Consider the following 24,826-nt stretch of genomic DNA (forward strand, 5'->3'; position numbering starts at 1 on the left):
TAACCTTTTAACTTTAACTTTTGTACTGCTAGTGTTAGGGCATGCTGGGAAGGTTGGGGCTACTGGGGTGGGAATTCCTTGATGGGTGTTTGTGCCTCCCCAAAAGAGGAATCTGTCCCAACAGAAACCTTTTCTGGGATGGTGGCAGACAAAGAGCCCATCACTGGTGATCTTCCACAGCTGGCTGCTTCCTGTTTAAGAATGGATTTTGGTGTCATCCAGGAGGAGGGGAACCTCAGTGAGGCCGACATAAAATGATTTATTGGGTGGGGGCAGAGCAGCACTGATTGATTCATTTAGTGGCAGTTGGCATTTTGGTTGGCTCAGTGTTCAGCCCTCAGGACCCTGGGAGCTTTGGGTGACAGGAATGGGTGATACCTGACCAATGAGATATGGGGCAGTCGGGGGTGTGGCTCAGGGTACCAGTGTGTTTCAGCCTGGCTAGTAGGAGTGGGGAAAGTATTAAAGCTGTGGTGGTACATTGTCACCACTGACCCATGTTGGATTCAGACCAGCAACCTAGTTATGAAAAGATTGTCCTTCTCCTGAACTGGCCACTTCTTTAGTAAACTTTTACATTTTACAAGGCGAAAGATGTTTTTAAAATGAAATTTGATCTATTTTATCACTAAAGCAGATCATTGTAATGCAGATTTTATCTCGGATACATGCCCATGCAGTTTGTTTTTTTTTAACAGACTTATTGGAGTGTTTCACTTCTTGTTTAAGGTTGGTTGTGTGGGGTGGGGAATACTATTTTTGATCCAAAGTAAATGCTCATTCTGATATCTATCCTGTATCAGTTTCTCTTCCCCCCTTTCCCTGGTTCCTTAAAGAATGAGCAGTAATGCTTTTGAAAAATAATAGAACTGTAGCAGGGGTAAACTTAAAATTAATAATTAGTTCCTGCATAATAGATGAAATACTGAAGTCCTCGCTCTGGTAAAATGTCTGTTGTCTTCAGTAAGGGATTTCCTAAGTAAGGACTGTTGGGTTCAGGATTTGATCACATTTTGTGGATTGAATCTGCAGATACACAGAAAATACAAAATATTGAGCTTGGGACTTGACAGGTAAGTGAAGGAGGGAATGATTTCATACCCTTTGTTTTAACATGAATATATATTGTAGCAAGTTTTGATCCTTCAGAGGCATTTGCTTTCTGTGCCACATGAATCAAAGAAGACTGGATGCTGTCTTTCATGCTGAAGATCAAAAAATACTTCTCCATCTCCACCAAGGGAATCTGTGAGGCTGCAGGGGTAGGAAAGCTTATGAAAATGAGCTCCTTGCCTCCCATTATTTTTGTCCTGATTCTTGATACTGTCCACAGTAATGTAGTTTCAATAGTCTGGCTGAGCTGGGTGGATCTGCATGGAGCTGGCCAAGGCCCCCTTCAGCGCCTGGTATATATATATTAGAGCAAGTAGCCTGCTGTGGCCTCAAGGGTCTGTTCTACAAGCCAGGAATAGGCAGTGTTGTGGCATTCTCCCTTTCCCAAAATACAGCTCCTGGTGTTGGGCTGTGGGGGGCAGGGGAGGAGGCATAGGACCAATATGCCAGCTCAGCCCCATCCAAAAATTCCCCTTACACCAGGGCAACTTCCAGGTGGTCAGGTAAGCTAGCTTTATGGTCCTTTGGTGCCACCAGGGTAGCACTAAAGACCCATAACTGGGTACAGTGACAAAGATATATTTATATATAGAGAGAGAGATCAGGGCACTGTAAGGATTTACAAGGCTAACTTATGTTAGCCTTGTAAATCCTTACAGTGGCCTGATTTTCCAAGGTGCCAAGCACCCAGCAGCTACCATGGACTTCTTTTTAAGATTTGATTACAGTGCTAGCAGTGGTAAAGACTGAGCCAGGAAACATGACAAAATAACTCTTTTGAAGAATAATCTGGAGGCCTTAGTGGCTTGTCACTAGGGTTATAAAGCAAACAAACAAAACTCTCACTTAGCTGAGGGCTATTGTGATTGATTGGAAGACGATTAAATTCACTTGTGTAAAATCTGTTCATGTTGAGGTGATCTTTTTTAGTTAACAGAATTCAAAATTTCCCCTGAATAAACTGACTTCTGCATTTGATATCTAGGTTCTGTAAAAGAAAAGGTCCTTCTTTGCAACATATAGCAAAACTTCCTGCTTTATAAAATTTCATGGATTTTTTTTTTAATGTCGCTCTTTGGATGGAAACACTTCATAGAACAATCATACCTAACTCATTACGGGAACATGGTTTATTCTTGAAAAAGAAATTTCACTACTTATAGTATTCCATGTTAGTATATGGAGCACATTTTCACTGTTACATATAATAGGAGATTCTCACATGAAACAGGAAGCATCATATTATAATCAGGTTTTGTAGTTGTGTTTCTAATGCCCTGTCTTGAGAATTTTAATTTGGCTGAAGTTTAGAATCTCTAGAATAGAACCATTTTTGGGGAAGTACATACGACAGTAAATGTGAGTGAACCAAATTTACATTTCAGATCCAGTTTTCAAAGTAGCATTGCAAAAGCATGCAAGTATTTTGCACACATCGGCTTGAAAATTTAGGCCAATTCACAGACTTGTAGCACACCTAGCAATGATTGTAAAAAGAACCAGGGCTGGCAGTGGAAAAACTGGGGATGGACCCAAGCAAGAATATATAGCCAGTAAGACTTATTAGGTAATTATAATGACTGCAACAATGTAGAATTAGTTATATCTAGTCAAAGGGAATAAGTGGATTAGTAAAGGAATTTACAAGTAAATCAAGGAGGAAACAAAACAAAAAAGAAAGAAAACTGGCCAGTTAATAACTGAGATGAAATTGTTGACTCTAAAATGGTAAAGATAATGGTTAAAACTAAAGGCTGACCTAATAGATATGATTAGCCTTTAAGAAAAACAAGGAAGAGGCAAAGACAGGAAGTAATGGAGTCGCAGAAAACATAACTAATTATTTCTTTGTAAAAAGATACAGAAAAACAGCCCTAGGGGTTGCTCTAATTTCTGCCAGGGTTCAAACTAGCCTCCAGAGAGGGAGAAGTCCACATTAAGTCTTTGCTGCAACTCCTCTGAGTCTGGGGCTTCTGTGATGAACCAGTCTAGCCTTTAGATGTTTGTAATGTGCATTTTCTGTATCGCACAAAACCTTTGACATTCAAGACCAATCTTCTAGATTGAGCACTGAAGTGTTGGGAATTAGAGCACCCACCTTCCCAGCTTCAGATTCATATTAAAGTATAACTTAATGAATCATTTCCTTGTCAGAAGCCTTTTTTGCTGATGACCACAGCACTTTCAAATGTTTGCCTTTACTTGTTACTATTTGCATTTACTGAAGGGTCGTGTTAACTCCTATCTCTTCCATGCTGAGTGCAGTTTTCGATCACTTCTTGCAATTGACCAGTGCTATACATGCTATACAAATAGTGCTAGAAAGGTTTCATATACTTTTAGTTACTAAACATGTAGTTTCCATATTAAGGCAGGACAGTTGCCTGATTTAATTTATAATTATAGACCTGCTAGAAAAAAGTGCTCAAATTCACACTGTACCTAGATACATTTACCATGGCATATGCAGATGGAAAAACAAATGCACTTATTAGTCTCTGAACTTTTGATTTGGACTCTCCCCCTCCTTTGTGTTTGTCATTTAAATTACAACTTAACAAAATATGAAATCAATTTATTTTAAAACTACTTAATATACTATTATATACTGAGGCCACCTGTAGTAACATGTTTATTAAAATGCATAATTTGACTTGTGTGTGTTGTGTTCGATTTTAAACTGTTATGGTACTTGGCATGGCATAAGAACATAGATGTTTGAAGATATTTTCAGTTAAAATGACTTCATTATCATATTTCGTGTTAGCACATGGTGACAATCAGAGTATTTGTACTGAAGTTCCTCTTTGACCAATAAACCATGACTCGCGGGGCTGTGGGGAGGGCAACTTACTGCAAGCACTAAACATTGCATTGATTTTTTTTCCGCCCTCCTCCCCTGTGCCCCCCATTTTGTTCTTTGTGACCAGATGGAGAGATTGAAAAGAAATAGTAATCTTCTTGGTTTGCAGACTGTGGGCAACATGGAACAGCCATTCACTGTTAGTTCATTGGTATGTATTACATTTTGATATTTAATGCTTTGGCATCCAGAGTTTCAAAAAAGCAGCAAACTATCTGATACCACCCACGCTAGTTTAGTTGTGCTGACCACCAGCTCAAGGGTTTTTCCAAGTTTCTAACCACCATTCCCTGCTACCACCCTTATTCTCTGTCCAGCTGCCCCTTCGTATGGAGTGTAGCGAGCTGGAATTTAAATATTTTTTAAATATTATATTGAATACATTTGATTTGTTGGGTTTCTCCCTCTTAGTTACTGTGCACTTCCTCTGGGGTGTGTTTGTATACACATTCTGAATTGAAAGACTGAAGCCTTTAAAATATAATAAGATGAAGCAGTTTCACAGCTGCAGTTTCATTCAGGAATGTAATCAAAATTATTTTAAATAACGGTATGAAAGAGAAAATGTATTAAATCTTATAGAACATGAGTTCATGGCTTTTCTTGCTGGCTTCTCTTCCTGTCCTGTTAAATAGCTTTAGTTTATTCAGCTGTAAATGAATGCTTTAATCTGTAAAGTTCCATTGAAATGAACTTCTGGTGTGATCCTGCAAATTCTGACTGCTGTTATCAGTTAGGCTACACCCAACTGTAAACATTACATCCAGTGGTAAGGGCTTGCCTACGCTTGAAATGCTACAGCCGCTGCACTGCTGTAGCATTTCCAGTGTAGACACAACCTATGCCAACGGGAGGGCTTCTCCCATTGCTGGAGCTACTCCCAGATTGCTAGGTCAACAGAAGAATTCTTCCATTGACCTAGCACTGTCTGCACTGGGGGGTGATGTTAGCATAGCTGCATCTCTCAGAGGTGTGGATTTTTCATGCACTTAGGAGATGTTGCTGGGCCTGTGTAAGTTCCAAGGGTAGATCAGGCCTAGGTAGAATACTTTAAACGTCTATAAAAATGGGGCACTTTATGGGAATTCATATCTTGGGAAGTCTAGGAAGCTGCCAAATCAGGCTTATTCTTTTATTTGTTTCACTCTAGTTAATTTAATTTTGTCTTTATCTTTTTCACAATTTTTGTGTTTTTAATATAATTTATTCATGGTTTTTAACGCCATTGAAGACGCATGATGAAGTCTTTTCATTGTTACTAACATTTGTGGCTATTTATTGATTGATTTTATTTAATTAATTTATTGATTTAAATTTAAATTTCCCTCAGTGCCTTGAACAAGGACATGTGTGAATGGGGTCAGCCATCCAAGGTGAAATGTAACCTGTGATGTGTTGCTTGTTTTTCAGAAAAAGTTAGCAGCTATGCCTGACCACACAGATGTTTCAGTGAGCCCAGAGGAGCGAGTACGTGCCTTAAGCAAGCTTGCCTGTAATATAACAATCAATGAGGATATTACGCCGCGTCGTTACTTTAGATCCGGAGTAGAGATGGAGCGCATGGCATCTGTATATCTGGAGGAAGGAAACCTGGAGAATGCTTTTGTTCTTTATAATAAATTTATAACGTAAGGAATAATCTGTAGTTTTTTTTTACCGTAATGAGTCTGATGGATAGATTGATTTGGTAATTTTGCCCAGCCATCAAACAGACCACAAAAAGAGGGGCTTTTTACTCCCTCATTCTGCTACTCTTCCACACAAGGACTAGACAGAGTCTGTCCCTGAATGAATAAGTCATTGCAAAATGTCCAGTGCATGCTTAGCATGTGATTTTTTTTTCAAAAGGTCATAACTCCATCAAATCAAAAGCAGATTTCACTAGAACACTCAGTTACTTCCTAATTGAGAGCTAAGTCCATAGCAGATTTAAACTTTCTAAGGAGACAGGCTGTAGAACTTTAAAAAAAGTTAAATATATAATAATGGGGGACTGGGGGGGTTCCCTCACTTTGGTATCCTGTTTGTTTGTTCAGGCATTGTTGCATTTGTTCGTTGCTTGTTTTTAAACAAACACATGCAACTTTTGGGAACAGAGGGCCAGGAAATTTCCAGTCTTGAAGGTGAACTTTTCAGAAAGCTATGGGTGGCTGTAAACAGAGGTATCCAGTGTGCATCCTACGTGCACAATAGTGATTGATTCTGCCTGTTCTATAAAATAATTTGTTTCACCTTGTAGCACAGGTTGGTGTGGTCAGAAGTGGGCTGCAGTAATGCATGTCAGTATGACATGCATGACTTCACATGAAGTCTCTACAGAGACTTCCTCTGTTGGAAGCCTTCTCTCTTAGACTTTTACCATGTTATCATTATTATTATTTACATGGCAGTAGCTCGTGAAAGTTGCAATCCATGAACAATCATAGAATAAAGGACATTCACTGGCCTGAAGACCTTAAATAAGACAAGACCTAACAAGTGTGTTCAGAGTGAAAAGGGGATGGAAGGACAAGGGTGATGCTGATAAGATCGGGTTACAAAGGCTAGCTTGTGCCCAGCATGGTGATTTCTGGTGCCATGTGTTAGTTAGTCCTGCTATTACCCTTTGCTACTAAAGAACAAGGAAAAGTGCATCCAGCTACAGAAAATAATATTGTGGGGGTTAAGATTTGTGTTATGTAAATCAGTGCTGGAATTTCAGTGACATGGTTTAAACCTGTGAAAGCATAGAAAACTGCTATAAATCAAATTGGACTGTAGTGTTCAACTTCTGTGATATGCAAAACTTGTTTTCCTCCCAACATAAAAGCTGTTGTGGATCTTCCTTTGGCTAACAAGGGGGGAAATGTGTGTGTTTAATTTTCTAGCTTATTTGTAGAAAAGCTGCCCAGTCACCGAGACTATCAGCAATGTTCAGTACCAGAAAAACAGGATATCATGAAGGTAGGTTTGCTTTTTCCTGGCATTGCTCTCTCAGTAACTAAATTGTTCTTTCCCCAGAACTAACAAATACGTACGGAACCAACCAAGACTAAGTTCTTTTAACTAACTCCATTAGCAACAAAGTTTAATTTCAGTTTACTAACTTGATCATTGCTGGGATTCTAATTGCAACTCCTAAAATGTGAATTAATTGGTATCGCTGAACAGAGCCAATAGTATATGGATTGTTTGACACTTAGTTAAATCTGTTTCTAAAGGATACATATATTTTAAATACCTTAATTTAAAAGCATTTAGGATATCATCCTGCTTCCATTTAAATGAATGACCCTTGACTTCTGAGTGCCGGAGGGACGTTTGGAATTATTAGTGTACTGTATATTATCTGCTTAACGTGCTGATAAGCCAAAGTATTTTCTGCTTTCTTTAACACTAAAATATGTACTCCATTTCCTTTTAATGTTTTTCCCAATTTCTCCAGTACTATATTGGTTTCATCATTGCTTTAATTAATGGATGAACTTTTTAAATAGTTCCCTCCTCAGTTTAAAACACCTGAAATTATCCATTGATATTCACTGAAATATGGAAAACTGTCTCTTCTAGCAAAACATTGTGCCTCATGCTGCCATTCCACAGTGCATTCCAAGTGATTCCAGAAGGGGACAGCTGCTTTCTGGTGCATGTGTGCTGTGACAGGCAATAGCACCTGTGCACTGGTTTGTATATACTCAGATTCATCTGGCAAAATGCTACACTGATGTTAAATTTTCCAGTTTGAATTATTTAAACACCCCAATAACTACGGGCCCAAGCTATTGAACTCAATAGGAGTTCTTATGTGAGTAAAGCTAAGCAAGTATGTAAAGTGCCATGTGATTGAGGTCTACCATTGTAAGTTTAATACATTTAATAGGGTCTCTTTTGAGGCTTGGTCCACATAATTTTCTTCCGATTCTTATTCTGCCTTGGGCCTTAAATCAGGAAAGCATCCCTATTCAGGAGAGGTGCCCAAGCACATGCTTAAATTCTGTTAATCAATGGGATTAAGTACATGCTTAAGTACTTTAGTTAAGGTCTTGAAACATGTAATATCAAAGACCCCATTCCTGCAGTAAACTCTCCACAGGCAGAACTCCACATCTGAGTGGAGCCCCACCTAGGCTCATCCCAGATAGCTTGTTGCAGGATCTGGGCCAAAGCTGATCTAAAACCTAGAAATAAACGTAATCTGAGCCAGTAATGCCGTTTGTCACATGTCATTTGTGCCTCACAGAGGCATCAGACTGGTTGGAAAAGTGATTTTTCTTTTCAACAAGAAATCTGTTGGCCAGATCTCAGCTGGTGTAAACTGGCATAGCTTCAATGGACTGTGCCAACTGATAACAGCTACAGACATGGCTTTATGTATTTGACATGCCTGTAATTTAGTATTTTTAACTTTGTTTTGAAATGATTGACTTTTTAAATCTGCATTCCAGCTGATTTTCCTTCCCAGCTAATTTGTTTGTTTGTTTGTTTCAAAGGCAGGAAATCAGTTTTACGATTTTTTTTATTTCTCCTCCCCTTCCCCCACCCCTTCCCAAAAGAAACTGAAAGAGGTTGCATTTCCAAGGACAGATGAATTGAAGAAGGATCTTTTAAAGAAATATAACGCAGAATACCAAGAATATATGCAAGACAAAGTAAGTCTTATCTGAATTCACATTTAATTTTTAAAGCATTATTCATATGAATGTTTACTGATTTAATCAGTTAGTTATAAATATTACATAATCAACATTCAAATAAAAAAGCAGTTGTATGAGAAAAACATCTAAATTTTACTATTGTTTAGGCACTATTAGAAACTGTGTCTTTTGAGCATCTAATAAAGCATCCGATGCAGTGAGCTGTACTCACGAAAGCTTATGCTCCAATAAATTGGTTAGTCTCTAAGGTGCCACAAGACCTCCTTTTCTTTTTAATAAAGCAGTGTATTTGAAAATAAGTGGTGTAGATGTGTGGTTATTTAGAAATAAATATGTAAATATTTTAGCATTTACTTAATAGAAATGCTTAATGTCTTTATCTATTGTAGAAAAAGCCTCTATTGCAGGTTGGTACAGTTTGGTTAATGCTATTTTATTTGATAAATTCAGATACTGTACTAATGAGTATTTGAATTGGCCCCTTTTCCCTGAAGAAAAAGCAAAATTAGACCACAACACAACTAGTATTCCCTTGAACTCTGACATCCATCAAGGCATTGTGAAAAGTACAAAATTAGGCTAGGTTCTGGTTGACTCGTGGGTGTATTTAAGTAACTATTAAGGGCTGCATAGTCATATTCCCACTTTGTGTAATAAAGTCACTGAGAGTAGGATTTGTAGTTCAAAAGCTTGTAATGGAAAGAGGTAGAGGAAGTAAGGAACACTGTTCTTTCTCCCACAGAGCGTCTCCTGGAATTTGGAACAAGAATCCATGTTCCCATTTATGATTTGTTTGCGAGGTTTTGTTTTGTTTTGTTTGTTGGTTATTGATTAAGTATCTATATTTTAACTGGATTCTGACAGTTTGTGTTGCTATCTCTTTAACAGAAGTGGTGAAGGAATGTTGGAACCTGAAGGTTCCCTGCAGTTTGTGGAATAGCAGTTGGTGTTGGGCAGCTGGAGGGAGAGGAGAGTACAGTGAGGACCTACTGTGACCGAGAGAGAACAATAAGTAGTGTGGAAAAATCCATACAATGCAAGGTTAAGGGCTGATCTCCACTGAAAACTTACATTGGCATAGCTCCACACCCCTGAGAGACGTAGCTATGATGACCTATCGCCTGGTGTAGAGAATACTAGTCAACAGAAGAATTCTTCCATCAGCATAGCAACTGCCTCCTGGGGAGGTGGATTAACTGCTGCGATGGGAGAACCCCCCCTGTCATTGTAGTGAGTGTCTGTGCAGCGGTTTAAGTGTAGACATACCTGGAAGCAGTCCAAGGGGAAAGGAAGAGGGCAGGAGAAGGTGTGAGAGAGAGAACTGTGCTGTGAAATCCACTTGAAGATAGATTTGTCCTTGATGACAAAGACTTGTTTGTGCCTTCTCCCTTTACTCCCCTATTCATAAAATGACTTTTTTAGACTATAATTATTTCTGCTAAAATATAAGGGTGTCAAGGGCAAATACTATTAATACTGAGGTAAATGCATAATGTATCAGGGGTGTGCAGAATGGGAGATCTCTGTCCTCTACCCCTAAGTACATCGTGTTTATTATTTTAGAGCACTTCTGTGGGCACAATTGTATTGGGCAATGTGGCTAACGTATTCCAAACAGTGTCATTATTGTCTGATAATAACTGGTAATCAGTTTGCTAGCTTTCCCCTCATGATTTTGTGACTCTTTTAACATCGTCTAAAGGATCTGACCACTTTATTTACATACTTTGCAGAACAAGTGTAAAGCTGAATTCTTAAAGAAACTGGAGCAGCAGAGGCTGATAGAAGCAGAAAAGAAGAGAATTGCACAGATGCGACAACAGCAGCTTGAAACGGAGCAGTTTCAGTTCTTTGAAGATCAGCTTAAGAAGCAAGAACTAGCCCGAGATCAGAAAATTAAAGAGAATATGGTTATGTCTGAGCAGATTGATGGAAGTGTGTTGTCTTGCATTTCTATGCATCAGAATAACTCCTTATCTACCACATTTTCTGAGAAAGCCAGTAAGAGTGATGCCTCTGTTTCTACTGGACAATCTCCTCCGGTAAACCAGGCCTTAAAGCCAGCAGCCACTTTAAGCACTGTTCAGAGTAAGTGTTCAGTGGAGCTGTAATGCTCCTCTGCATCTCCTAACATACTATATGATATCGACCTGCATGTGTGTATTTCATTGTAGCTTTCTCTGACATGGAGGACCAAATGTTCCTGGAATGTTTGTGTGTCTGTACACTACCCTTTGTTTTCTCACCTAAAATGGATACGTACATCTGAGATTACCCATTTCACACCTACAAGTTCCTAGGCCTGCAGACTACAGACCCAATTGCTTCCATTGAATTAAATGGGAATTTTGCCATTAACTCCATGGGAGCAGGCCCAGGCCCACTGTGGCTGCATTTTTAGAGTTCTTCTGAAAATTTGGACCAGGAAGTACTGCTAGTTCACTGCCTTAGTGAATGCAATCCAGTTAACATTCTGTATTCTTCGATGTACATTTAATAGAAGAAAGGTTATGCTCTGTAAAGTTCTATATTATTCTGACAAAAACTTCTTTGTGGCAAGTATGGCACTCCGTATGTAAGTCAGTTCAGTTGATCTCTTAACTGTGTAAACCTGTTACATTAGAAAATTTTGCACTGAAGACTAAATTATAAATGCCCTTTCTCCTCGTTTCTTAGATCAAATGGCTGAAGCACTCCGAGGTGTAGTTTTACCCACAGATCTTTGTCACAAATTTCTGCTGCTAGCAGAGGCAAATACAGTAAGAGGAATAGAGACATGTGGAATTCTCTGCGGAAAACTGGTACAGTTGAACCTTCACATTTGTACGGGGAAGGCATTTTTGATAGTACTGTATTTTCCTGTAATGAACTGATATCAAAGCAAAAACAGATCTGAAGTGCAAGGGCTAGTCTACGCTACCTTGCTACGTTGGCACAGCTGCACCGATGCAACTGCACCGCTGTAACGCACCTGGTGAAGATACACTGTTGACGGGAGAGCGCTCTTCCATCAGCATAATTACTCCACCTCAACGAGAGGTGAAATCTGTGTTGGCAGGAGAATGTCACTCAGGTGGGTGGCTTTTTCACACCCCTGAGTGACATAACATACATTGACTTAAGCAGTAGTAGAGACAAGCCCTCCATGTGTAACGTAAGTAACTTTATAAAATAATCTTATGGCTCTGTTAGGCTATCTTATTGAATTGTGGTCTGCTGTTTGCATTGTTACAGACCTATTTGATCTTAATTCTCCATAGTTATTGTGGTCATGTACTGTTATTAAGCTGTACACTTAACCTCCATTACAGGATTTTTCAAGAACATTCCCTGGTATTCATCAAACAAAATGAGGTTTAGTTATAGGAAAACTGGATATTAAAAATGTTAAAAGCTATTGGTGGGTGTTATCAAATTCTAAAAAAATCCACCACTGTCAGCAAATAAAACAAAAATCACTGCTGTTTGTTCTTACCTATTTCCTAGATAATGTTCAGTGGTCAGTTAGCTAACTTTCCAGCAGTACTTAATTATCAGATTGTTCCCAGAGCAGTGGGGATAGCACCACTGATGCTGATACACAGACATGCAAGAACAAAGAAGTTCGAAGTGGATATCAAAGTGCATTAGACACACATAAAAACCAAGAATAATAAAAACAGGGACGCATGTTGTGTTTCCAAGCTTCAAAGAAAGTAATTGTATTTTTACATCCCTTGCTTTCATTCTTAACAGACATCATCTCTTCTTTTAACATTTTTCTGTGCATACACATTTCAAATACGTTTGTTGCTTCTCTGTCTATTGCTGTGATGAAATACTGGCCAGATTCTTAGCTAGTGTAAACTGGCATAGTTTAATTGAACTCAGTGGGACTAATGCAACTTATAGTAGCTGAGGATCTGACCCTTTTCTCTTCAGATTCATGTTCAGCATTTGTTCATTAGAAGACCATTAATTCAAGTCATCTTCCTACCATGTGTTTTACAGACACATAATGAATTTACTATTACCCATGTAATAGTGCCAAAGCAGTCTGCAGGACCGGATTACTGCGACATGGAGAATGTGGAAGAATTATTCAGCGTTCAGGATCAACACGCTCTCCTCACTTTGGGTTGGATCCATGTAAGTATGCCTTGTGGATGTTGACTTCTCTGTATTGGCTAGATAAGATATACAGAACCAGCACTGGAAAACCCAGTTTAAAGAAATAATTTGCATGATTTAAACTAATTTTCTCTCTCAATTTTTGTGCTGGTGACCTGATTTGACATAAATGTCATCCCCTGATACAAGCTGTTCTTTATTTCTAGAAAGCTGTAAAGTGTTTCATTGATACAGTGGGCCCAGTTTTGCCCATGCAACTTCTATTCAAGACGATAGGAGCTGTCTGTCTGTTGGCAGAATTTGACCCAAAATTCTTTCTCACATACACCTCATTCAATACCATTTACATGTCTGACATGTATCCTCAAAAAGGAAAAGAGCCAGAGACTTCATAAAGTCCACTAGGACTTTGCTATTGATTTTATATGGAATTCACTCAGCTGCTACAGTGATGGACAGCAATTTAAAATCCTAATGTATACAAGATACAGTTCAGTGCAGAATTTGGCCCATTTGTATTAGATACACCCCGTTTCTAAAACCATTGCTTGTAGGTTTTCAAACTGCAGTTTGGATCAAGCAGTTTTGAGCATTGAGAGTTTATTCCAGGCATGGTGAGAAGGAAGAGTTGTGAAATAAATATTAAAAAATAGAGTACTTGACTGAGTATGTTACATAATTTTCTTTAAAAATCAGTAGTGAAGATTTTTTTTAAGATAGGAAATGTGACAAAAAGAAACCTGCTTGCAAAAGAAACTTGAGGCTCTGTTTTGTTAGACGATTTTAGATTTTTTTTCAATTGCAAATTTGGCTAATCTTGTAGTCCATGAAATTATAAAATGAAACACTAAACATAAATATGTGTAGAAATGAGTAAATCAGCTCAAACGTGAACTTCCAAGACTTAGTGCATTAATGACTAAGATCATAAATGGTGAAGTAATGCCTGACCTCTTTGGAGTTCAGGGGCCTGATTCTGATCTCACCTATACCACTGTAAATCGGGAATAACTCCCCTGAAAGGCAGAGCATCTGAGATCAGAATTGCACCTCAGATATATAAATCACCACTTTGTATAGCTGGTCAGGAATTTTTTGTCTATACTTTTTTGTTGTTGGAAAGTGCTGATTTGTCAAAACTGAAACTTCTTGGGGAATGGTCGGTTCTGATGAATTTCCCATTTTGAAAAAATTTTAAATCAAAGTTTTTTAAAGTTTTTGAAACATTCCACTTTGACTTTTTCTAAGAAAAGTTCAGTTTTTCCTTTTGGAGTAACTTTTTTTTTAGAAATTTTAATTTATAGTATAAAAATTGTTAAATGGAAACAAAACATTTTGAAATATCAGAACAAAACATTTCAATTGAACTGAACTGAATAATTTTGGTGAGTTGCAGTTCTCAAACATTTTTGAGATTTCAATTTTTGGTCCTGATTTGGGTCAGGATTTTTTTTTTTAACTTGAAAATTTTCCTGGGACAGGAAAATGGTTTACTGGGGCCACCCAGCTCTGTCAATTTTATATTAAATCCATGTTTGCATTGGAACCAAAGACAGTGATGTAATGTGAACACCATGTAAAATTTCAACCTGCTTCATACTTCCATTTTCTTATAGGTGTTGATTCACTTTTTACCGTCTAGTGACAGTTACTTTCAATTATGTTCTAATTTTTACTTTCTACTTGATATGGATGGTGTATGATCCCACTCTTAGGGATTTTGGACAATTAATTTGAGTCCTTTGATCTCGGTCTGCCATCTTATTATACCCACACTTGCCTTTTCAATCTAGATTTGTTTCCTTTCATAAGAACATTAATCTGATATTCAGAAGAATTTAAAATTGTTTTTGTAAGCCTTCATACACCTGGCATTAGGGATTTACTCCTGACACTGTAGCGTTTAGCTTTTGCATTGTTGAGTCATTCATGAAAATTATCCTCAGAGGTATGTTGTGCCATGGAAAAGTTAAGGTTTAGTAGCAAATAATAAAAACTGAATCTGGGGAAAATGCTAACACCTTCTCTTGTTACAAAATCCTGTTTCTTCTTGAATGGATTTTTGACCTTGACTTGACTAAGAAATACTTTCACTATGCAGAGCTTTCCCTTTCTTTTTGTAGACGCATCCAACACAAACTGCATTCTTATCCAGTGTTGATCTTCATACTCATTGTTCTTATCAGCTAATGTTACCAGAGGCTATTGCAATTGTTTGTTCACCAAAACATAATGAGTGAGTTCTGTTTTTTCTAAGTAATGTTTAGCTATCTCTCCCAGCCTGCTATCTTAAAACTAGATCACCTGCAAAACAGCATCTGAATGTCAGCTAAGGTGAAGGAGATAAAAGGTTGTAGTATATATGTGTGGGTTTTTTCCCTTGTGTTCTAAATTGATCGTGGCTTGCATTCCAGTAAGCCTGTGTGTGCAGTGTTATTTGACGTCACCTTGTCTCATATTTAATTTTAAAATTCTGTAAATGGTGATGCTCCGCTCCACTTGGTAGGTGTGACCGCATTTGACTGTGGTAGTTCTAGGCTTCATGGATCTCATTGTCAGGTGTCTCACAGAATCCAAACTGCACTCTTCTAAGTGAAGAAGGTGGATGGTGTAGGTTTTTTAGCTTGTTCTTAGTGGAAAACACTGACCTGATGGGAGGTTAGAGATAAGTCACGCTTTATATTAAGGTTCTGTTTTACCAATGGTTTATAAAGTACAAATAGATGACTAAAAGCTGTTTACAGTACATTTGTTACAGGCCAAATTTGTAAAGGTATGTTAGCATTGCTCCTCTCAGCGTTACAGGGCCTAAGATCTGGTTTCACAAGGGGTTAGGCATTGCAATGTTGAGTGTTGCAACATGTAACTCCATGGTGCCCGGCCCCCTAGTGGAATTCAGAGACCAAAGTTGGATATCCAGGCTCCCCAGGAGGTGAATTAGGCATTAAGAAAGGGATTCTCAGAAGCCAGCAAACTGAGCTGGGAGCCACCTAAGACACCCAGGAGTGAAATACAAAAGAAAGGGCAGGGCTCAGGGCCCAGATCCACCTGCAGCTGGCCTGTGCCAGCAGGGCTTGGGCTAAGAGGCTGTTTAAGTACAGTGTAGACGTTTGGGCTCGGGCTCAGGCTGCAGCCCAGGCTCTGGGACTCTCCTACCTCCGAACTTGGGCTTGGGCTAAGAGGCTCCGAACTTGGGCTTGGGCTAAGAGGCTGTTTAAGTACAGTGTAGACGTTTGGGCTCGGGCTCAGGCTGCAGCCCAGGCTCTGGGACTCTCCTACCCCCGAACTTCTACACCACAATTAAATAGTCCCTTAGCCTGAGCTCCAGGAGCCTGAGTCAGCTGGCACAGGTCAGCTGCAGATGGCTAATTGCAGAGTATATGTACTCCTGGGTGCCAGAGGCTCCTGTCTGTGCTCCAGATTCACAGGCTTGACCCCTCTCCTGGAGTTAGGTGCCTAAGAATGGTCAGCCTTTTCTAGCAAAAACAAGAGTAAGGACCTTCCTACCCCCGCTGATGATAGTTCATACCCAGGGGTCAGGGTGTTCACTTGGGATGTGGGAGACCTGTTTTCTAATGCCTGCTCTGCCTGATGTGGAGTAGGTCTCCCATGTTCCAGGTGCATGTCGTAACCAAGTTATTTCGTATTCTAGGGCCCCCTTAGAAAGAACATAAGTGCAAGAGACTGAGACTATGTATCCCAATGATTAGGGCACACACCTGGGATTTTGGACAGTCAATTTCAAGTCCCTGCTCCAATGAATATGTAATTATTTATACAAAGTATAACAGCTCCAACAGGAGCCATTGAGTGATACCTGCCTCAGAATAATGTGAAGTTTAGGGCACTCCCTTTTGAGGTGGGAGAGCTGGGTTCAAGTTCCTGTTCCAAATCAGGCCAAGTGGGGATTGCAACCTGGGTCTCCCACATCCTAGGGGAATAACCTACTCTCTGAGCTATGGGGTATTCTGGGGCACCCGTGTATGCCAGCCAGCCCTGAAAATTCCTGGCTCTCTTCTGTGCAAGTTGAGTATATTGTAGCACACCTACCGAATTGGGCCCTGCAAGTGAGATAGGCAGGGGAACACCTAGTTTGAGAATCCCACCAGCCAGGGCTCAGGCAGGAGCAGCTTGTGAGCTGTGGGGTGCCTTCAGGATTTAGGAGTCTTGGCACATGCCTACCAGCAGAAATGAAGGTACCTTCAGGTCAGTGGTGGTTTTGTGAATGCCAGTGGTACCTAAATGTTGAACTTAGGTGCCTAACTTCCTCTATAGGTACCTGTGTCCCCTTAGTGAATCTAACCCTAAGGAAATACTGAGTGGAGCAATGCCTACATGCTTTTAAAAAGAGGCATATGGAGCAGGTCAATAGATTGCTTGCTTGTAATCGTGGCTTATAAACATCTATAATACCTTCTCCTGCTGTGCTTGTAACATCTATTGCACATCTTACTCATGTCTGTAACATTTATTAATCTGTTATTAACCCTTTATAAACAATTCATAAATAGAATCTTAAAGGTGACCGTGATAAAAAAGCACATGTATGTAATCATTAGCAATGCAGTTGTACCCAGGAGCTGCATGTTATCTTAACTCACAGCAGCTAAAGGAATGCAACCAGCATACACATTCTGTCTCCACATAGCCCCTACATGTGGCAAAGGTATAGCTCTCTGGAACCCCCGTGCAAAGCTGCCCCGTACAAGAAGCATCGCTGGCTATGATGGCTTCTGCGGTCCAGAAGTGGCAGTAACAACCTGGAACATGGCTGTGCCATGACCTGGGTAGTGGAGGGTAGGCAGGATTCTGTTTCTCCCCCTTTCCCTTCTCCTCCAGTACATGTAGTAGGGCCGCACACCACACCAATCTACATGGGCTTTGGGCAGGGGATAAGACTTGGTCTTTCATTATTCTCCTCAGACTTACAAAAGTAATAGTCTTCAGCAAAAGTTTGTACAGCAGATGTGAAACGATGAGCCCAAAGCCTTCTGTAACAATTTTTCTAACTCAGTACTCAAAGGAGCAGCTGTTCCTCACCTGAGTAGTACTGCTGACTTCAGTGAGTAGGGACTAATCATTGAGTAAGAGTTTATATAGGACCAGCCCCTCCACTTGTATTTCTGATGGTCTGTTTTTTATTCAGTTTTAGGAACATTAATCAAAGTGAATTGATTTGTAGTCAGGTGACTCTTTGTTCTTCTGTAGAATTTCTTTTTTACTAGTAATAAAGACTCAAAGCAGAGTATAGATCAACTCTATCTGGCAGGATATTTTCTACTTCATAGACTCATAGCTTTTAATGCCAGAAAGGACCATTTTATTATCTTATCTGATTTCCTGTACATAAGAGACCATTAAATTTCACCCACTTACTCTGTATTGAACCCAGTAACTTGTGTTTGATTGACTAATGCTTGTTTGAACCAAGTTCTTTTAATGCTACAAACCTTAAGTCAGTTTTGTTCTTTGCTTTCCAGCACTGGGATCTTCAGACTTACTAATGCTGGCATGCTTGAAGTTTCTGCTTGTAAAAAGAAGGGGTTTCACCCACACACTAAGGAGCCTAGACTATTTAATGTAGGTATATTACTTTTAAAATATTCTTAACATATTCCAAAAAAATAGTCAAAGATGTGATCATTGTAATCGTCTAGTGAGACCTCCTGTATAATATAGGCCATAGCACTTCCCAGAATTAATTCCTGTTTGAACCAGAGCATATCTTCCAGAAAAATATCAGTCCCTTCAAATTCTAACCAGAGCCTGTGCTGCAAGCAGAAGTTATATCAGCATTAGGTTGGGTTTCTCTGTATTTTTATTTTGATATCTTTGGACCATGTATAGTTCATGATCCTTTCCTAACTGACAGGTGCATTCCTGATGCCTCCTTCTGTCACCTGTGAAATGATGTTTGTTTATTTTAAATAGAATTGTGCTAAAATGTAAGTAGAGAACTTAAATTTAGGCTTGACGATAATGAGGCCTGGTAAATTGTGGGTGAAGTAAAGTGATATAGCTTAGAGGGAAGTTAAGACATAACCTCAGGTCATGTTGTAAACGTGTTTGGTTCTGACTGGTTTTAACAAGAGTTTTGGATGTTTTGGAAGCATATTATCTACAGTGATAGTTATTGGAATGGCATTTATGCAGATGTTAATTAAAGATACTGTTTAGTATTAAATAGCCCATGAGAGAATAGAAGGTATTTTAAATATGATAGTAGAAATATAGATATGGTAAAAGGCAGGTTTAATGCTAATTAATTAAGGGATGTTATTGTAAGTCAGAGGTGGGCAAACTATGGCCCGCAGGCCACATCCGGCCCACGGGATTGTCCTGCTTGGCCCCTGAGCTCCCGGCCCAGAAGGCTAGCCCCTGGCCCCTCTCCTGCTGTTTCCCCTCCCACGTAGCCACAGTGCTGCACGGGCAGCGAGGCTGCGAGCTCCTGCCTCTCTGAGCGGCATGGTTAGGGGGCAGCAGTGGGTGGGGTTATGTAGGGGGTCCCAGGGGGCAGTCAGGGGACAGGGTGCAGGGGGTGGTTGGATGGGGCGGAGGTTCTGGGGCAGTCAGGGGTCGGGGAACGGGGGGGGGAGGGTTGGATAGGGTGTGGGAGTCCCGGGGGGTTGTCAGGGGGCAGGGGTGTGGATTGGTCGGGGCAGTCAGGGGACAGGGAGCGGGGGGGTTGGATAGGGGGTGGGATCCCGGGGGGGCGGTTTGGGGCGGGGGGGTCCCAGGAGGAAACAGTCAGGGGACAAGGAGCAGAGGGGGTTGGATGGGTCGAAGCTTCTGAGGGGGACAGTCAGGGGGTGAGAAGTGGGAGGGGGCAAATGGGGGCGGGGGCCAGGCTTTTGCGGGGCACAGCCATTCCTACCCTGCCCTCCATACAGTTTTGCACCCCGATGTGGCCCTTGGGCCAAAAAGTTTGCCCACCCCTGTTGAGAGTGATTATAAGAAAGGGTAGCACACTAACTTTTAAACTAGCGCACTCATTTACCATCATGGTACGGTTAATGGAAGGATTATACACCCATTCTTCTTATTCAGGGACTGATCGCCCCTGGATGAACTCTTTCAGCTTGGAATGTGACTATAACTGCAGTGTATAGTTTCATCATAATTCGTGTTTGCTTTAACCAACTATTCTATTTTAAATAAAACCTTTATTCTATGACTCTCAGTTCCCCATTAAACTAATTTATCTGTAACCACAGCAGAGAGCGAAACCTAAAGAAATTAATTTGGTTATTGAGATTATTTCTATGTAAAATGTAAAACAAAGATTACACTTCTTATCACTACTTGAGTGGCAGTAACCAGTAAATGTTATGAACAGCTCTCTGTCTAACTTGAGAAATATAATATCGGCCAGAAAAGCAGCTTTCCCACATTAGGATGTCTGAGTGCTCCCTAAGCATGGAAAATATACTCCTGTTGTCCTTCTTAACAGCTGGTCAGTAGTCCCGTGCCAAGAGAAAAAGGGCCAGAGAATTCCCACAGAAGTTTTCCATGACCACTTAAAGAGATTTTTTTTCCTAACAAAGAATCACAACTGACTTCCCCAGCTGTGATGTCCAGTAAACCTGCAGAGCTAACAGCTAGCCACCATGAAGGATAATTTTCTCTATTGAACCTCTGCTTCCTTTCACCCTTTCCACCAGCCTGTCAGAAGCCATTCCAGTAACCACAAAGTAGTTTTCTAGTTAGTCTGGTGGTCAAAGATTCTAGTGTGCTCTTTACATGGCTAAAGGGTTTATAATGAGAATCTGTGACTGAACAGGTAAATAGTCATTAACGATTATCAGAAATGTCAATCTGTTGCTTGAAATAAAGGCAATGTTCCTCCTCTTGGCAGAGTTCACAAATATGGAAACAGGGCTACTGGAGCGTTAGCCACAATTGATAAATAAGAGCAAAGACTTGCTGCACGTAGAGGTACAGCCTCTCCCTTGGGGAGTGGAAGTGGAATACAAACACTGGAACCCAAGCCCTAGTTTCCTTTCGGGTGGGATTTTCAAAAGTTGACCATGAGCCTAACTCTGCCCCTGTTGATGTTAATGGTAGGTTTACCATTTGTTCCCATGGGACCTGTGTTAGGCAAATGCTTAACACTTTTGAAAATCCCACCCCAGATTGTTTTGGCTCTCGTTACACTGGCTCTTGCTACTGAACTTTACAACCATGTTTTGAAAAGGCAATCCCAGGCTACTTAGCTCCCTTCCTTCTCTGTACAAGGCACCAAGTACACAACTGCTATCACAAAGCATGGAGATATTACATGTCCCATCAGAGTCCAACATCGCTCACACTGCCTTCCAGTGTTACAAGTCTGTCCTACTTTTCAAGTCTCTGTCTTCCATTGTGGGTGTGTCTGCTGGTTTAGCCTTCTCCTCTGACTCACAAGTATTAAAGCTGATCTATACCATTATAAAATCCTCCTGTCAAGCTGCCAGGAGCATGAGTACCAGTGTCAGGACAGACTGTTAAGAAGCAGGGCACACATCAGAAATTGGTTGTGAGTTCTATACTTAGATTTCATCAGCCAAGGATCAAGTGTAAATGCTTCAGCCCTTAACATGGAGTCACAGACAGTCCCTTTGAGTACTCCTATCTATCCTGTCACTCAGATAAGCTTGCCTTTGTGAGAGATGGTTCCTTACACCAAAAATAACAACATTCAGGTTACCCCAAGTCAACTGCACTAATGATCCTATACAAAGACAATGCGTGTAGCCAATCTTGTAATAAATTAACCAAAGATTTATTAACTAAGAAAAAGAAATGTTATTTACAAGGTTAAAGCAGGTAAACATACACACATAAATGAGTTAGTCTTAGGTTCCAGAAGGGTAAGAAAAGCTGCTGTAATATATGTCCTTTAGGGCTAATCCAGGCCAAGCACTGGGCCGCTCTTGCTTACGCTAAAAAATCTTTGCCCTTCATAGTTCAAGCACAGTCATGATAATTTCTTCTTGACAGGGATTTATTCCCCTTCCCTAGAATTCAAGCTGATGGGCTGTGCTCATGCATGTCTCCTCTTCGTGGATGTGGAGGAGAGCAATCCACAAAGTCTTGTCCACTGATGTTGCACAATGGTTCAGCTGGTGTCTATGGGCCGCCTTTTGCTGGGCAGAAGATGACATCTCTTGTGATGAACTAGTATTTCACACTTGTTAATGCTTCTCTTCTGCCTATGGGGGCTTGAGTTCCATAGCAATTGCTTCTGTAGTCACAAAGCAAACATTTAAATATTACCTTAAACGGGGAATACAGCTATTGTGAGTGAGATGAATTCAGGCAGCAACTTATGAGGCTAAACACATTTTTCTAAATCTACACCTATTTTAACAATACTAACACACAGGTTAGCAAGACTGCTTTCCTGCTATGCATTTGTCAGTGTTCGGTGAGATCTATGGGGCCTTGGCATAAGCTGGCACCTAGTCTGCCAGTGTCACACCCTCTTGAACCAGAACGTAATGGTAAGCCTGTTTTGAATCCAGTTTATGGCCAACAGTGTTCTGCTATTTCCAAACATAATCTAGCCCTAAATGATTGAATATATTTTTAAGCACAATCTTGAGTGAACTGTAGGCATCAGAGGGAACTCCAGCGGCATTTTGCCTGAAATACCCCCAAAAGGCACCGGTCCGTCTCTGCTTCCCCTATATCAGCTGAAAATTCTGACAAATCTTAAACTAGCTCAGTTTGGCTGGCTGGGGCATTACTGGGGCGGGAGTATGGTTAATGCTCTGCCCACCTGTTCCAGGTGGGGAACAGTGGGCACCCAGCTCCCCCTTTTCCCTGCATATCCAGCCAACCTACAGGCAGCCTATTCAGATACATAACTGAGAGTGCAAGAATATAGCCTGTGTCAAAAAATCTAACCCTTCAGCACTATTCTCTTTAAAGAACACATAACCAGTTTTGCATGTATAGTCACTTTTCTGTTAAATTTTCAGTCCATACTTGCAAAGTTAGCCCTGTACTTATTAACAGGCAAACCTGGAAGCCAATAAAACTTGTGCCTATATAAAACAGGCTCAAAACTTAAGAGGAAGCCTCAAACCACATAATCTCATTGGAGTCCAGCCCAGTTTGGTAGTGAATAAAAGTGGCTGCCACCTAATGGGTGCTTGTGGCCTGTAGGAAATGATTTGTGGGTTTTAGGTCTGTGGATATGACAACCCTCCAAAACCATCCTGACAACACTGGTTGACACTCTTATTAGCAATCTCAGCAAAGACCTCAAGATGTGAATCCAGATAACGTCAGCACTACCCGTTTTGCCATGGTGGTAGAGCTGGTAAGGGATGAGGAACGTTGGCAGAGCAGTATGAGAGAATTTGCAGTGGTACTGCCAGTGGCCTACTGTTCTATTGCAAAATGGAGAATGTTGGTATCTAGGGCTGTTACTCAGCACCTTAGAAAGTACTGGGAACACAGAAGTAACTTTTTTGTAGCTGTCATATAGAAGAAAGCAGAAAGAACATACAGGGTATGGAATAGCTCTTTTATGATTTGGATTGGAACTGGAGCTGGTGCTCCTGCAGTTTTGCCTGACGTTCACATGATCTATTCCCTTCAGCGGCTGCTGTCAGTGAATAATGGTTGATTTCTTTTACAGATCTGTAAACATGTAGTTGGGACAGAAACAAAAATAACTATGCTGGATCTGAGGTGATGCTGATGGAAGATAAATGGCCTACCAAACAGATGCCACATGGAGAAAAATGGCTGCCGGATTTTCCAATGATGTTTTTCAGCAATTACTGATGTTTTATATTTATACATTTTAGATTTAATGGTTTGATATTTATTGTTCTTGCCATTTTCAAATTATTTTGTTCTGTCAAGACAGCGTTCACAGTGAAATAAAACAAAATCTGTACATGTATCTGAATAATATGATACAATAAAGTGAGCTTCAAACAACAACACTAGTAAAACTGACTGTTAAGTTCCCTGTCATCAGCTATTTTCTGTGCAACAGATTTTTCAACAATGGTGTTCTAGAACCCAGGCCTTTCACAGGCCGTCGAACATAGTCAGCTGAGGTATTCAGCTCGTATGGTCTAGGGATTGACTAGGTCAGATGTACTCCAGTAGCTGACGAAGCAGTCTTCTGGGCCTGTTAGGAGTCCCAACCTGACTTTTGAGGCAGCTAAGAGACGGGTCTGGGGGTTGAGGTGTGGAAGGAGAATACAAAATAATCTGCTTCTCTCAGAGTCGTACTCAGAAGCTGTTCTGAGAATCGAGATGGCCCTGCCCCTTCCGCAATGCTTCATACTAACATTTGTATTCCAGTACCAACCACCTTGGAGCCTGTCATGGGAAAATTGGCCCCTTTCAGGGGAGTCATGGCCCAGTCTGCCAGTGACTGCCTTTTGCTGACCCACCTGGGAGTCACTGACTACACCAGTTTGCTGAGTATAAGGGTTAATTATTAGAAAACAAGTGCCTGGATCGAATAAAGGTTACCGGAGCTCAGTTAGAGGGAGATTTCCAAGGAAACACGAGACACCTGTGAAGGGGAGCTCTTATAAGGGCAGAGCGGGGAGCATAGAGGGTGAGTTCCCGTCAGCAGAGGATATGTCTATGCTGTCATAAACACCCCGGGGCTGACCCATCATTTGGGCTGGGATAGTAGGGCATGTAAAAGTTCAGTGCAGCTGATTGGGCTCATGCTGGAGGCTTGGCTCTGTGGCTCTCCCCGATTGTAGGGTATCAGAGCCCAGGCTCCATCCTGAGCCTGAAAATCTACACTGCAGTTACAGGCCTGCATGCCCAACCCCATGAACCCACATCAGCTGACACAAACAGCTGTGGGTGGGTTTTTTTGCAGCTTAGCCATCCCCAGAGAGCTTGCTGGGGTGCACCCCAGCCTGCAGCAACTAGAAAAGCTGCTTGTAGAGAGGGGAGATGCATAGAGGCAGGGCTGAAGTTGTCAGCCCAAGGTGGTCCCCTAGACAGTGTCAGGAAGCTGAGAGATGCTGCCACATGGAACAGCAGCTATTGACAGTCCACCACAGATGCGTGACTCCAAAGAAGGACTCTACCCACATACAGACCTGCCTCCAGGGTCAAAGGCCTGAGTCAAGAGTAG

At 40.8% G+C, this 24,826-nt stretch overlaps 1 protein-coding gene across 4 annotated transcripts in view; it reads left to right on the forward strand.

Annotated features, from left to right (window-relative positions):
• Window positions 1–23,651, forward strand: part of STAMBPL1 (STAM binding protein like 1) — a 42,091-nt gene extending 18,440 nt beyond the window's left edge. The window contains exons 2-11 of one of the 4 annotated variants that reach the window (XM_073353776.1): window positions 4,044–4,127; window positions 5,387–5,604; window positions 6,844–6,919; window positions 8,509–8,604; window positions 10,344–10,698; window positions 11,287–11,411; window positions 12,601–12,738; window positions 14,844–14,956; window positions 18,201–18,300; window positions 23,348–23,651. In XM_073353776.1, coding sequence (XP_073209877.1) covers window positions 4,044–4,127; window positions 5,387–5,604; window positions 6,844–6,919; window positions 8,509–8,604; window positions 10,344–10,698; window positions 11,287–11,411; window positions 12,601–12,738; window positions 14,844–14,956; window positions 18,201–18,300; window positions 23,348–23,404 — 1,362 coding nt within the window. In that variant the 3' untranslated portion in view covers window positions 23,405–23,651. Of the gene's footprint in view, window positions 1–4,043; window positions 4,128–5,386; window positions 5,605–6,843; window positions 6,920–8,508; window positions 8,605–10,343; window positions 10,699–11,286; window positions 11,412–12,600; window positions 12,739–14,843; window positions 14,957–18,200; window positions 18,301–23,347 lie in introns of those variants that run through there. The other 3 variants (XM_073353778.1, XR_012160023.1, XM_073353777.1) reach the window with 3 other exon arrangements.
• Window positions 23,652–24,826: the final 1,175 nt, after the last annotated feature.

This window comes from Lepidochelys kempii, chromosome 7, assembly GCF_965140265.1.
Source record: "Lepidochelys kempii isolate rLepKem1 chromosome 7, rLepKem1.hap2, whole genome shotgun sequence".
NCBI classification, from domain to species: Eukaryota; Metazoa; Chordata; order Testudines; family Cheloniidae; genus Lepidochelys; species Lepidochelys kempii.